The sequence below is a fragment of the Mangifera indica genome, chromosome 19 (assembly GCF_011075055.1).
Source record: "Mangifera indica cultivar Alphonso chromosome 19, CATAS_Mindica_2.1, whole genome shotgun sequence".
NCBI classification, from domain to species: domain Eukaryota; kingdom Viridiplantae; phylum Streptophyta; class Magnoliopsida; order Sapindales; family Anacardiaceae; genus Mangifera; species Mangifera indica.
The window spans coordinates 10,847,627-10,859,398 of NC_058155.1; the positions used below are offsets into that span (position 1 = coordinate 10,847,627).

General features: G+C 36.9%; 3 protein-coding genes across 5 annotated transcripts; all 3 read right to left on the bottom strand.

Annotated features, from left to right (window-relative positions):
• Positions 1-286: 286 nt before the first annotated feature.
• Positions 287-3,679, bottom strand: LOC123202696 (putative pumilio homolog 8, chloroplastic). Its single transcript, XM_044618728.1, has 5 exons — positions 2,431-3,679; positions 2,190-2,352; positions 1,284-1,447; positions 917-1,175; positions 287-727 (listed from the first exon to the last, which is right to left on the bottom strand). Exons 1-5 carry the CDS (start codon positions 3,387-3,389, stop codon positions 608-610), a joined length of 1,665 nt encoding a protein of 554 aa, XP_044474663.1. The 5' UTR covers positions 3,390-3,679; the 3' UTR covers positions 287-607.
• Positions 3,680-4,372: 693 nt separating this feature from the next.
• On the bottom strand, positions 4,373-7,460 carry LOC123203517 (metal transporter Nramp2-like). The gene is made up of 4 exons (XM_044619896.1): positions 6,806-7,460; positions 6,392-6,528; positions 5,656-6,308; positions 4,373-5,026 (listed from the first exon to the last, which is right to left on the bottom strand). Exons 1-4 carry the CDS (start codon positions 7,366-7,368, stop codon positions 4,802-4,804), a joined length of 1,578 nt encoding a protein of 525 aa, XP_044475831.1. The 5' UTR covers positions 7,369-7,460; the 3' UTR covers positions 4,373-4,801.
• A 1,409-nt stretch (positions 7,461-8,869) lies between these two features.
• On the bottom strand, positions 8,870-11,268 carry LOC123202732 (E3 ubiquitin-protein ligase APD1-like). 3 transcript variants are annotated; one of them, XM_044618815.1, is made up of 8 exons: positions 11,014-11,266; positions 10,707-10,933; positions 10,522-10,618; positions 10,358-10,435; positions 9,878-10,098; positions 9,726-9,795; positions 9,340-9,628; positions 8,870-9,256 (listed from the first exon to the last, which is right to left on the bottom strand). In XM_044618815.1, exons 1-8 carry the CDS (start codon positions 11,108-11,110, stop codon positions 9,178-9,180), a joined length of 1,158 nt encoding a protein of 385 aa, XP_044474750.1. In that variant the 5' UTR covers positions 11,111-11,266; the 3' UTR covers positions 8,870-9,177. The 3 variants fall into 3 exon arrangements, with proteins under 3 accessions (XP_044474750.1, XP_044474753.1, XP_044474751.1); XM_044618818.1 differs by having other exon boundaries at positions 11,010-11,265; XM_044618816.1 differs by lacking the exon at positions 9,726-9,795 and having other exon boundaries at positions 9,340-9,593; positions 11,014-11,268.
• Positions 11,269-11,772: the final 504 nt, after the last annotated feature.

Genomic DNA, 11,772 nt, shown 5'->3' on the forward strand with positions numbered 1-11,772 from the left:
GATGGGCAGAGAAACAAGAATTCCCACTCTACATTACAGAAAAAAAATTTCAATCAAAGCGCTCTGACCACTTTATTTGCTTGAGTTATGTGACCTGTTGGACATAACATGAAATGCAGGGTAACAGGAAAAAAAACATGAAATGCCCTTTCCAGGAAAGAGTCCATGATTTCTCATTATGCAGAAAGCCGCAACAAATGGAGAAACAAAATTTTCAGGAATAAGTAAACAAACTACATAAAACGAGAGCTTAAATAAAAACCTCAAAGGATATCAAAGCCTTGTATTCTCAACTTAAGTATAACCAAAAAAAATCCTTTCAAGTGAATTGTACATAAATTACAGTTGGTTTGCTCATCCAATTGGCCAATTATTCCCCCTTCTTTCCAGGTTTTCTTGTGCCAGAGCAACGTTCCACTGAATATAAACTTACAACAAGGGTTACAACTACAAATCCTACACACTCACAAACAAAAGGGCTTTTATAATAACAATAACAATCCTACACATAAGGACATCTTTTACTCAAAACACAGACACCTGATTCCATATGTTGGAGCTAAAATCAGAAAGACAGTGCCTGTGACCTATAAACTTATTTGCATGTCTATACATTTATAAACTTCTTGCGGTCAAACCAAGCAAGTACCTTTTTTCCATACATATTGCTGCGCATCATCGGAATATTTGACTTAACCAGATTCCATAAAGCATCATGGAGTAAACCCTGCCCTTGCCACAAATGATAAACACAATACAACTAAACATGTCAGAATTTGATCAGAAGGCAGGCATTTCACTTATACTTAAACATGAGAAAGATTCGAGCAGTCTCAATATGCACAAGTCCAAATTGCCTAAGCAAGAATCAACTAGTTTTAAGAATGAATAAGCTTAACAAAGTGAATGATCTAACCTTAGACACGGACAAAGCCTTTTGGATAACAAAATTTCCAAAAGGATCGGTAAGCAGCATAGAAACATTTGGACTTCCAAGCAGCTCCATAATGATTCTCATGGACTGCTGTTCACCTGATTCTATCAAGCACCTCTCCACAACATTACTGCCATACTTATTGCAGGAGAGATGCATGTAATGCCCTTCAAATTGTCTAAGAAGATCTGCAGTTATTTGTGGTACCCTCAATCCCAGAACATGTTGCACCACGTAATTACTAGATATAAACAAAATTTTAGAAACATGTTAATTTCTAACCACAAATAAGATATATAAAGCTATATGATTATGAAATTAAAACATCATAAAGGTCTTGCAAACAAACCCAAAACGGTCTTCTGCTAGGTGATGTGCATAGGCAATGATCTCGGCAATTAGACGCTCTCTTTGCAGCCCTTTAGATTTTTCAACACATTGCTGTAGCACACAACAACCACTTTTGTCTGTTGCAATTCCAAAACAATTATCGACCACCTTGTTCAGAAGATACTGCCAAAAATAATCTGTCAGAAATTTCAAAAAGCCAGAACCATGCCTTTTTCCTGGTGGCCCTTTGCATTGTTTTAGGAAGGTCATGCACAATAATAAATAAGCATTAGGGGAGACCAAAGCTTAATGTCTACTCCCTCCAACACTGAAAATTCATTTCCATTCTTTCTATACAAAATTTCTTGAAGAAATTCTACATACACAGAAAACATACTTCAATTATTAAATCTCAAACCATGATTATGTGCTCTACTAGTAAAAAATTATTGACATACAAGCAAAAGGCGGATCTATCGTTCATACTTGTTTGATTGTCAAGGATTTTCCAACACTATATTAGAACCATGCAGTTTTATCCAAAATTTCATCATAGACAGAAGACCATATTTTTTCACAGGGAAAAATCAAACCATGGCAACTCTTATATATATAAAAGACCACACTGTCTCCAAATACACCTTAGTTAAAGCTCCCAATAAAAAAATCTGCAGAGATCAATGGGATAGTACCTCTACAACCAAGGCTAATAATTTTAGTTTTGAGCTCGAATAACTTCTCTAGCTAGGATTTGCTTAACAAATTAGTAACAATAGGAAAATTTGGTTTCAACAACCAGTACCATTATGATTTTAACTTTCAATTGGGATTATTTCTTGAAATGTATAATCAAAGAGAAAAATGAAAATTTCCAACAGAAAGAACATAAAGACGCCTGTCATGAACCCAACCAATTAAACATTACCTTCTTGTCTTGATCAGGAAAACATTTCAAGCAATACTGAATTACATGATGACCATTCGTGTCCTTAATTAATGTGACAATACCAGGCACTAGAGCAGCTGCGACCATTGAGATTTGCTGCGGGGTGGTAAGATGTTCCAATAATTTCTGTACAGCACGAGTCCTGTAAAATAAAAGATAACCCTTTACTATTGAGCCATTCAAATAAAATATAAAAACATTTAAATAAATAAAAACATACCCGTGCATACTTAGGCATATCCTAACAAGTTGAAAATCAATATTGGTCAGCATTTGAACGATCTGAGTCCTCTGTTCATCACTGCATATCTCCACAAACTTTTGTACAACATAATTACCAAAAGGGTCAATAATCAAGTCACACACATGATCTATAATCTCCACGAAAATCATATCAGTTCCTTCTTTTGTCATATGAAGAATATTGTTTTGCAAGAGACGACAACCGTATTGATCCTTGGCCAAAGTCACGATATTACCCCTCAAATCTCCCAAAGATGGGGAATCAAATGGTTCCTGCAACCATTGGCGACTCTTCAAATTCGGGTTTCTCGGCACCATAGCATTGAACAAGAAGTCCTGCTTTGAAGATGATACAGCTGATAAATCATTGTGAAAAGCTCCATTTCCATAATCACGCAAAAACCCATTTTGGTATCTTGGCACCATAACATTCAACAGTAAATTTTGCTTTGAAGATGACAAAGACGATAAATCATTGTGAGAAGCTCCATCTCCAAAATCACGGAAAAATCCATTTTGGTCAGCACTGCGTTGGCTAAGATTATTCGATGTTGAACAAAAACCAGGTTTGAAACCGTCCCAGTTTTGGCCTTGCAAGCCCATAAACCCAGAAGAACTTAAACTCCTAACAAAGTTTCCGAGTTCCATTTCTTGGGCAGCAAGTGATGGAAAGCCATCCCTATTTAACGCAGAACCGTTTGTGACGTTATCAAAATCAGAGGACCTATCAAAAAACTCAGCATTAGAACCTGGACTAAGAGTGAGATTAGCAAAGGAAGATTCAAGGGTTTCTTGTAAAGGGTTTAGTAAGTAAGTTTGAGCGTTTTGTTGATGCTGACTTTGGCGACGCAGAGGGGCATCCGATGAACCGTAGATGGGATAGTGAAAAGGCATTGTTGTAGCCATAAAAGAACGGTTACTGCGGGTGTTGGCCATCAATGAATGTGAGAGAGGTGAAGGGTTTTGGGTGTTTCAAAAGAATTTATATGGCATTTGGAGGCGTGGAGATATAATTTTTGAGTTCAAATAAGAAAGAGGATAATAATGAAAAGATATGGCATGTACTTACAATTTGGGTTGAAATTTGGTAAGGTTTTTGAATAAAAATGGAAAAGGCTTTAACACACAGAGAGTTATAGCTGGAGAGACACGATAAGACTAGTCCAGTTTTTGCATGCAATTTATGAAACGCAATGAAATAGAAAGAGAAAAGACCTGGCGTATGTTCGTCAGCTAGAAAAAAAGTGTTTCTTCTGAACAACCAATAGTTTTTTAGATGGAATTGGAATGTGTTTCAATTTGTCTTTTTTGCATTCAACTCTCTGTAAAATTATAAAATATTAATTTCATTCAAAATAATTAAATTTCAAGATAAATTCATTTCAAATTAATTTCAAACTTCTCACTGTTTGTTTATCTGGATAGGAGTTTCAAATGGATGGTTTTACTTTGAAACTTATCAGATTAACATCTGCTAAATGGGATTTAGGGATTTAAGAGGGAAGTTCTGAAAATTTTAAATTAAATTTAATTGCATTGGAATTCACTTCTGTAGATAAAATACTAGTGCCTCTCAAGTTTTCAACTTGCTAAACTAAAGGTTTGCAAGTCAATGTTTTTCCTCTTATAATAAGTAAACCCATTTGGAAGGAGAACGCGCATTTGTATTTTTCAACACCCAGCTCCAGCTTTAGTAACAGAGAGGAAAATTTTGAACAAGTTTCCACCCATATATAAACTATCCCAAATATGCCTATAATCTTCAAACTTCCTTCAATATATGAATCATTTTGTTTATTCCGTTTCTAAGAAAATAGTCACCACTGATTCACAATTTCAAACATCTGAACCAAAACACAGAGGCTACAGGAGAAGGGAAAGAAAAAGAATACAGCAATGACTGTAAATGCAAAGGCAGCTTGTCAAACTTCTTTTCTTTCATGGAATAGTACCTGGTAACTGGAGGTCTATGTTGAGTTTACATTGAAGTACAATTCAACACTCAAATTCAAATTTTACTTTAGCACAAAAATTTATCATCTATTGAAGTGATTTATTTTGAAGGTTGGAAGGAAGCTTTGTTCACCAGCCAAAATGGACAATTGAGTATCATCACGCAATTGTTGGAAACTTGACTTCATGTAGCTTCACTGTGGCATTGTGTAAAATGGTGTAGTTACAGCTGACTGCTTTGAATTTTTTAAATCTGTGTACTCATTTTAGGGATGCTGTAGGTTAGCAATACTCAAGAGCTTCTTGAATGGTTAATACACAATCTTCGTGCTATCTATGGCAGACTTTAATCAACAGCAGCAAGTTTCTGCAATTTCATTGTTCCTCTTGAAGAGTCAATTTCCTGAACATGTGACTCTCTTGGACATTTCTAAACTGCGCCATGTTGGAGAAAGCTCACCACTACGAGTGACTAGATAAATGATGAATGCTACATAAGCAGCAGTGGCAGCACAGACTAGAGATCCAAACAACAGTCCCTTAACTTCAGAAAAAAAGAAATCTAGCAACAAGTAACCATTAATGACAATCACCAGAGCAGCCACAGTCCATGCAAGTCTCTGCAAAATAATGAAAAAAATTGGTTCAAAAAACTTAGAAGGCATCAAATAATTTATTGCCCGTCCTGTTTACAGACCCAACAAAAAATGATGACAGAATAATCAGGAGAGACATTTTCCAATCAATCAGTTATGTGTCAGTATGAAGCAAAAGCATGAGCACATGATTCTGTAAATCTCTGAACCATAGGAAACACTGCTTTCATAAAACTATTCAAAGATTCCGAGTAAACTTTACATGAAAACCTTCACAAAATCAAATTCTCATAATAAGAATCGATACCACACCCTTAAGCTAAAAAGATGAACTGTAACAGAATGAGAGAAAGCTACAAAATGGATCAAGCAAGAGGCTGAGCAATTTAACAAAAAGAAAACAAATATTCTATGGTTGAATATGTTGACATGGTAGTCAACTTCTGCGATATTTATTCCATTTTTCTCTTCAATCACACAAAATTTTCAAACATTCAACTTACGTTTTAACAGTATCGAATTATCCAAAAAAAACCACTGCTTGACCTCATAATTACTCATTAGATCATATGGCTACAAATGGCTTCTCAAATAAAGTTGAAATAAAAAGGGGTGGATTAAAATGGCAGATAAAAAAAAAACTAACAATATACCTCCAAGAAAGGCCCAATCTTGAAGACTCCCATGATCTGCTCCTTGGACACCAAGGTAAGAAGGGGAATAAGAGCAAAGGGAATTTGTATTGACTGAAGCACATTAAGCCATTCATTTAGAATATCTAATGAAGACTCAGAAGTGTTAAATATGAGAGCTACAATTATAGTCGGCACAATTGCACAGCTTCTTGTAATTAGAGCCCTCAGCCATTTCTTTACGCGAAGGTTGAGAAAGCCTCCCATGATAAACTGACCAGCATAAGTTCCAGTTATTGTACTACTTTGTCCAGCTGCCAGTAACCCAACACCCCAGATGTAAAGAATTGGAAGATATCCTCCGCCATACTTCTCCTGAAGATATTGCCCTGCATTAACTAATCCTATACCATCAGCTTGCTGAGTACCATAAAATCCTTTGGCAAAAACAGTTGTTACAAATAAGTTGATCACGAAGGAAACTAAAAGGGCAATGGATGACTCAATTGAGTAATAGTTTAGTGCTTCTTGAACACGGCCTTTCTTGTTGGGATCAATATTTCTTGATTGTACCAAAGCAGAATGCAAAAATACATTATGAGGCATAATGACACAACCCACAACACCCACAGCTTGCCTAATAGTTCTTGTGCTCAGTCTTGGAACCAAAATACCTGTAAACAGTATAGAAAAACTGATCATTATGCCACCAAAAAACAGAACAAAATTGTCCTTCCATGTCAAATAAATTACTTACCCAATAAAAGTTCCTTTCCACTGGGTTGTGTGTCCCCAAACATCCAGGCAAATGACAGAGCCATCGTCGCAATTAGTACAGCAAAAACAGCTTCTAATTTTCTTACTCCATATTGCTCTAGAAATAAAAATAGGAAACTGTTGACAAGAGCGAATAAAATAGTACTAGTTAAACATGATGTACGATTGTTTTGCATACAAACAGGTGCAACAGATGACAATAATGAATTATTATAAATTTTTTAGCTTAAACATGATAACCTTTCGCAGAACAAATCCAAAAAATGCAGAAAAAAAAAATCACATGCAAGTTTCTGTCGAAACAAATCGCAATAATTCGATATAAAAAGGAAATATCTAAATAAAAAATTCAGCAGCAAACAGCTCGAATTCTAGGGAAGGAAAAAACACTTACCAATCGGACGCAGTAATTAAAACACCAGCCCAAAGCGGCAACACCCCATTACTCAAAATCTGAATAGCAATAGCACTCCCAATAACCTCTTGAATATCCGCTCCGATTAACGCCACTTCAGCCATGAACCACAACAGGTAGCGGGCCCAATTCGGGTACTCATCTCTACACAGCTCCGCCAAGTGCCGGCCTGTTGCCACCCCAACCCGAGCCGACAGTAATTGAATCAACAATCCCATGATCGTTGCCCACATCAACAGCCAAAGAAGCGAGTACCCTGCTATAGCCCCCGATTGGAGATCTCCCTCTAAATTCCCCGGATCCAGAAAAGCGATGCTCATTAAAAAACCAGGCCCCGTGAACAGCCACAGTTTTTTCCACGAGAAAGGCGGCACATGGTTAACGTCTAAGGATTCCACATCCGCGATCAGGATTTTTTCCCGCGAGTCGAACGCCGCTTCCTCATCGTCCGATGAGGCTGAGGATTGTAAGAGACGATTGGCCTCCTCGTCACTAGGTTTAGGCGACAACTCATTATCGTCTTTGGGTCGTGATGAGTTCATGAAATATTCCGTCGTCGGTGGATTTGTAGTATCTGGCAGAACGATGGACAGACTCCTATCAAGCCAAGTGAGCCTGCCTAAGGGTCTAGACTTTAGATGGTGAATTTATAATTTTTTTTTTTCATTTTTCTCCGTTTTGGAAAAGGAGGTTCCCAACCAATGGCACATGGACACGTCACATACGGTCATTTAATAATTTCATAAGTCTATCAACACGAACACGGCCTTATCTATTAAATTGAGACTTGTTTCTTCCATTAATCATTAATGCAATCCTTAGTATTAGTAAAAAGAATCGCATCAAAGCTAAAGTTTTCCTCTTTTGACAAGTCTCCAAATCAGTGCTTTGATTTGATGCCGGCAAATAAACAGAGGAACGTAAAATCAGAATAAGAAAATACATAAAAAATGGTGTGGTATGGTGTGGCAGAGCCCTGGTGGTTGGAAGCCATAGAAACAGGGAGAGTAAGCAGCACCATTTCTTTCATTACGAATATGAACAACAAGCATAAATAAAAGAATAGAACATCTTTCTGCTTTCTTTTGTGATAAAGGAATGGCATCATCATCTATATATGTTTTAATACGGAACCATTCTTATCTCATCTCCAAATTTAACAAGCTTTGATGATTTGAACTTTGAAATGACTGTTTTCCAATTGCGACAGATGGATTGGATGCTTAAGTTCATTAGGACTAGAATGAGAACCATTCTTTTAATTACGGGCTATGAGGCCTTCCATATGTCACTATGCTCCAAAAAGCACAAATTCTGACTAAATATTCACAGGGCAACTCCTAAACAAAGCCACTGCTAATTTGATTATGAAATATATCTGTAAGTTTTTCTTCTTGTATCGTTTTGGGAGTGAAAATAAGCTCACCATCGTTCATGCCAAACATGTAAAAACAATGATGGTCGGGTATTCTGAAGTATGGTGCCGATGAAGTAAATTGTTTTTCTGCTTTGCAACTGGGTTTATTGGTTTCACCGTCTTCGCTAAATCATGGCATCTGAAATCTGGACTACTGCATTGGCAAAGTTTGCATAGGTGGGACACTTTGCTTGATCTCTTCTTGCTATCTGATTCCCCAAACGAAGAGTAGTTTGCTTGTATTGTGTTATCCGTACTAATTTTTTTGAAACCTAAACCATCACTAGCCCTCTCAAAAGGTATCGCCAGCTGAAAATGGTTTTTCATTTATTGCTTTAATCGTGATTGTACTCAAACTATGCCTACGATTTCAAACTTGAAGGTTCAGAACTTTCAGGATCCCACTTCGTAAATCCTGGTCATTTAACATTTAAGGGTTTTGGCCGACCTTGAGAGAATAATTTGAAAGAACAGAGCAGAACAGGACAGAGGAGAAGAGAGAATGTTATTTATTTTCATTTTCAGTAAAAGCAATGTTTTCACATTATTTCCACGTGTCCAATTTAAAGGTGGAAAATCTTTCACTAGTGTAAAGAATATTAAATACTAGATAACATCTGTGGAAGTGAGTCAAACCCTTTCAGAAATGGAGTAAACATTGGAGAAATTACAATCTTCTTTGGAGACAAATTGGTGATAATGTTACAAAGATGCGTTACAAGACCATAAAAACGCTTTTTCCAACTTCAGCACCTTCATTCAGTCATCCATGACCTTGTAGCTTGATCCAAAGAAGCAAATAACCAACTGACAATTTAAGAAACTAAGCTAGGGACTCTATGTGCAAAAAACTAAAAGCCCTTGATCTTTCCAGGAAAAAAAATCAAATCTCTTCTCAGACACAATCACACAATTTTCCTAGCTTTTTTTAGCTCTATGGGTTAAATAATCTTCTAACTTTGTGAATAAGTCTGCGACATATTGGACACATTTTACTATCCTCCTCCACGATCCTGCAAAATCACATATTATTAAAATCTCTGAAAAGTTTGCTGCAAAGAAAAACCTACTAGAAGGTCCTTTTATGCATTCATACCTCTGAGCACAGTCGTAGCAGGTTGCACAGTGCCCACATGGAACAAAGAAACAGTTGCGCTGGTCGTCATAACATATAACACATAATTTTGCATCATACAAATCCTCTGAAGAGCTAGTAGATGATCCTGAATCATCATCTTCTTGATTTGTTCCATATGTGTATTGAACTGGCTTCACAGGTATTATAGGGTCAGTCCCAGATATTTCTCTTGTAGCTACCAAGTCATTCTCACCATCACATGCTTGAACAAACTTCAGTAGCAGAAAAATAATAATTATGATAAATCCTACAAACAAACATAGAGAATTTCAGGCTATAGACTCAGTCTCAGTCATTGTAAAGAGAGTTGAAACTTCAAATGATACTTGCATCTTATGTTGTACCTAAAGCTGCTATGTAGGTTATGACACGAGCAACAAAAGATAGTTCAATGTACCATTCATCTAGATCCCCCTACAATAAGTTCTGTTGATTAAGATTAAAGTTTCAGGGAAGTTGAGCAAATTACAAGGGTGGGAAAAAAATGAGGCCTTACATTGTTTGGTGTTGTCAATATGACATAATGAGTGTTCGGAAACAAGAGTTGGAGCCGGCACAATCCCTTTAACGTCGAGCACACATTCTTTGCTTTGGTTAGATCATACATTTTGGATGTAACATTTACAGTCATTGTCATTATAACGCTTTTGGGATTCACATTAATGACACCAATGTAGTACCTGTCATCTTCTTCAATAGTGTATTCAGCAACATGAACTGAAAAATATGCAGCAGATAAAGTAAAAATATTAATAGATACTTTCAACCATCTTACATATGTAGCATTCTTCTCATTTCAATTTGGCCTTTCCTCTTCTATTACTGGTGTGCTTTCCAGCAATGGCTCACAAATTTTAGAGACAGGAAATAGCGATAGTGATCATGAAGGCCAAATCTAAGCGGAACCTTTTCTTCACTAACAATTATATTATGGGTAAAACGTAAGTTGAAAATCTGAGGAAAAGCAGAATCATACCGGCTACTATGTCGGTGAGGGCAAGGGATTCTGAGGAACTAGTGAGTTTCGGCAGCAATGTTTGGAATTTCCGTTCTCCTGGAGATTCATGTATACATTTGTTATACTGTAAAATTCGTTAGAGAAAATTATTACTAAAATATGCAAAAAGTATACTAACTTACCCTTAATCATAACCAGTTGGAGTTGATTTAGGCTTCTACTCTGAGTTTCAAATCTCATACGGATCCTGGAGCCTTCGTTCAACCACAAAGAAAATCCCTAATAATACAGATCCAACTTTATTAATCTTTTCAATTATTGGGGAAATGCTTAATAATAAATAAATTTCAAGGGACAAAAATTTCACCTTGCGCCTGTAAGATCCAACAATCAAAACTTTCGAAACACTCCAATTGGTTTCAAAACTCAATTCAGGCTTCTCACAAAACCCGTAAAGAAGAACCCCTTTCTTGTCATCATCTCTTACTTCAACCTGCTTAACGAATACAGAACTTGCTTTCATCAACCTTGAAGCGCTGGGACCAAGCACCATGCGACAATCCCCATAGTACCCATATCTTAGACTCACAGTAACTGCAAAAGAAAAAGGGTAAAAATGCATTGAATGGTGATTTAACGAGAAATTGAAAGAGAATGTCACAAATTATACATGCCACATATCCATAAGGTCAAAGGGGGTATTAAGCGCGCCCAGCTCTCTTGCCACCGCTGACGGTGCCTCATAGGAGGAGCAAGAACTGCCCTGAACATGGCTGATTAAGTGAGTTTGCGTGTTTATTTGGGTAGAAAGAGATGTAACTACGAGAGTTTAAGTGTTTGAGGTGAAGACGAGGGATTGAGAGAGAAGACTAGTAGGTTTATTAGCGGTAAATGCCAGAAGTTGAACAAGTAGTTACTATTTTGAGTAGCGGGGAATTGAATGGCTACTTTTTGAATGTTAGGTGTAACTTGAAAATAACAGATTACGTGCATAGGCAAATCACCCTGATGGAAGCATTAAAGTTAAGCATTACAAGTCACGTCTTGTCGCCAAAGGCAGGCTACACTTAGGTTGAAGACGTTGCTTTCCACAAGACCTTGGCTCTAGTCACCAAACTAATACCTTTTTATTAGCATTGGCGGCTTAGTGACTTGGAGAAGGAAGTCTACATGATGTTACAACAAACAGGGGGAGCAACACCTTTGCTAGTTAAAAATGAAAAAAAAAATTATATGGGTTTCATCAAACACCTAGAAATTGGTAACATAAACTTATTGTGCCATTGGATTTCAACAATTAGATGTGTGGACCGCTCATTTTTTTCATTTTCTCTCCCTAAGGATCTTCTGTTAAAGTTCACGTACGTGTTGATGATATTATTGTCGCAGGAAGAAAACCTGCCTCGGCTGGGTATACCTGTTTTTAAATTGAA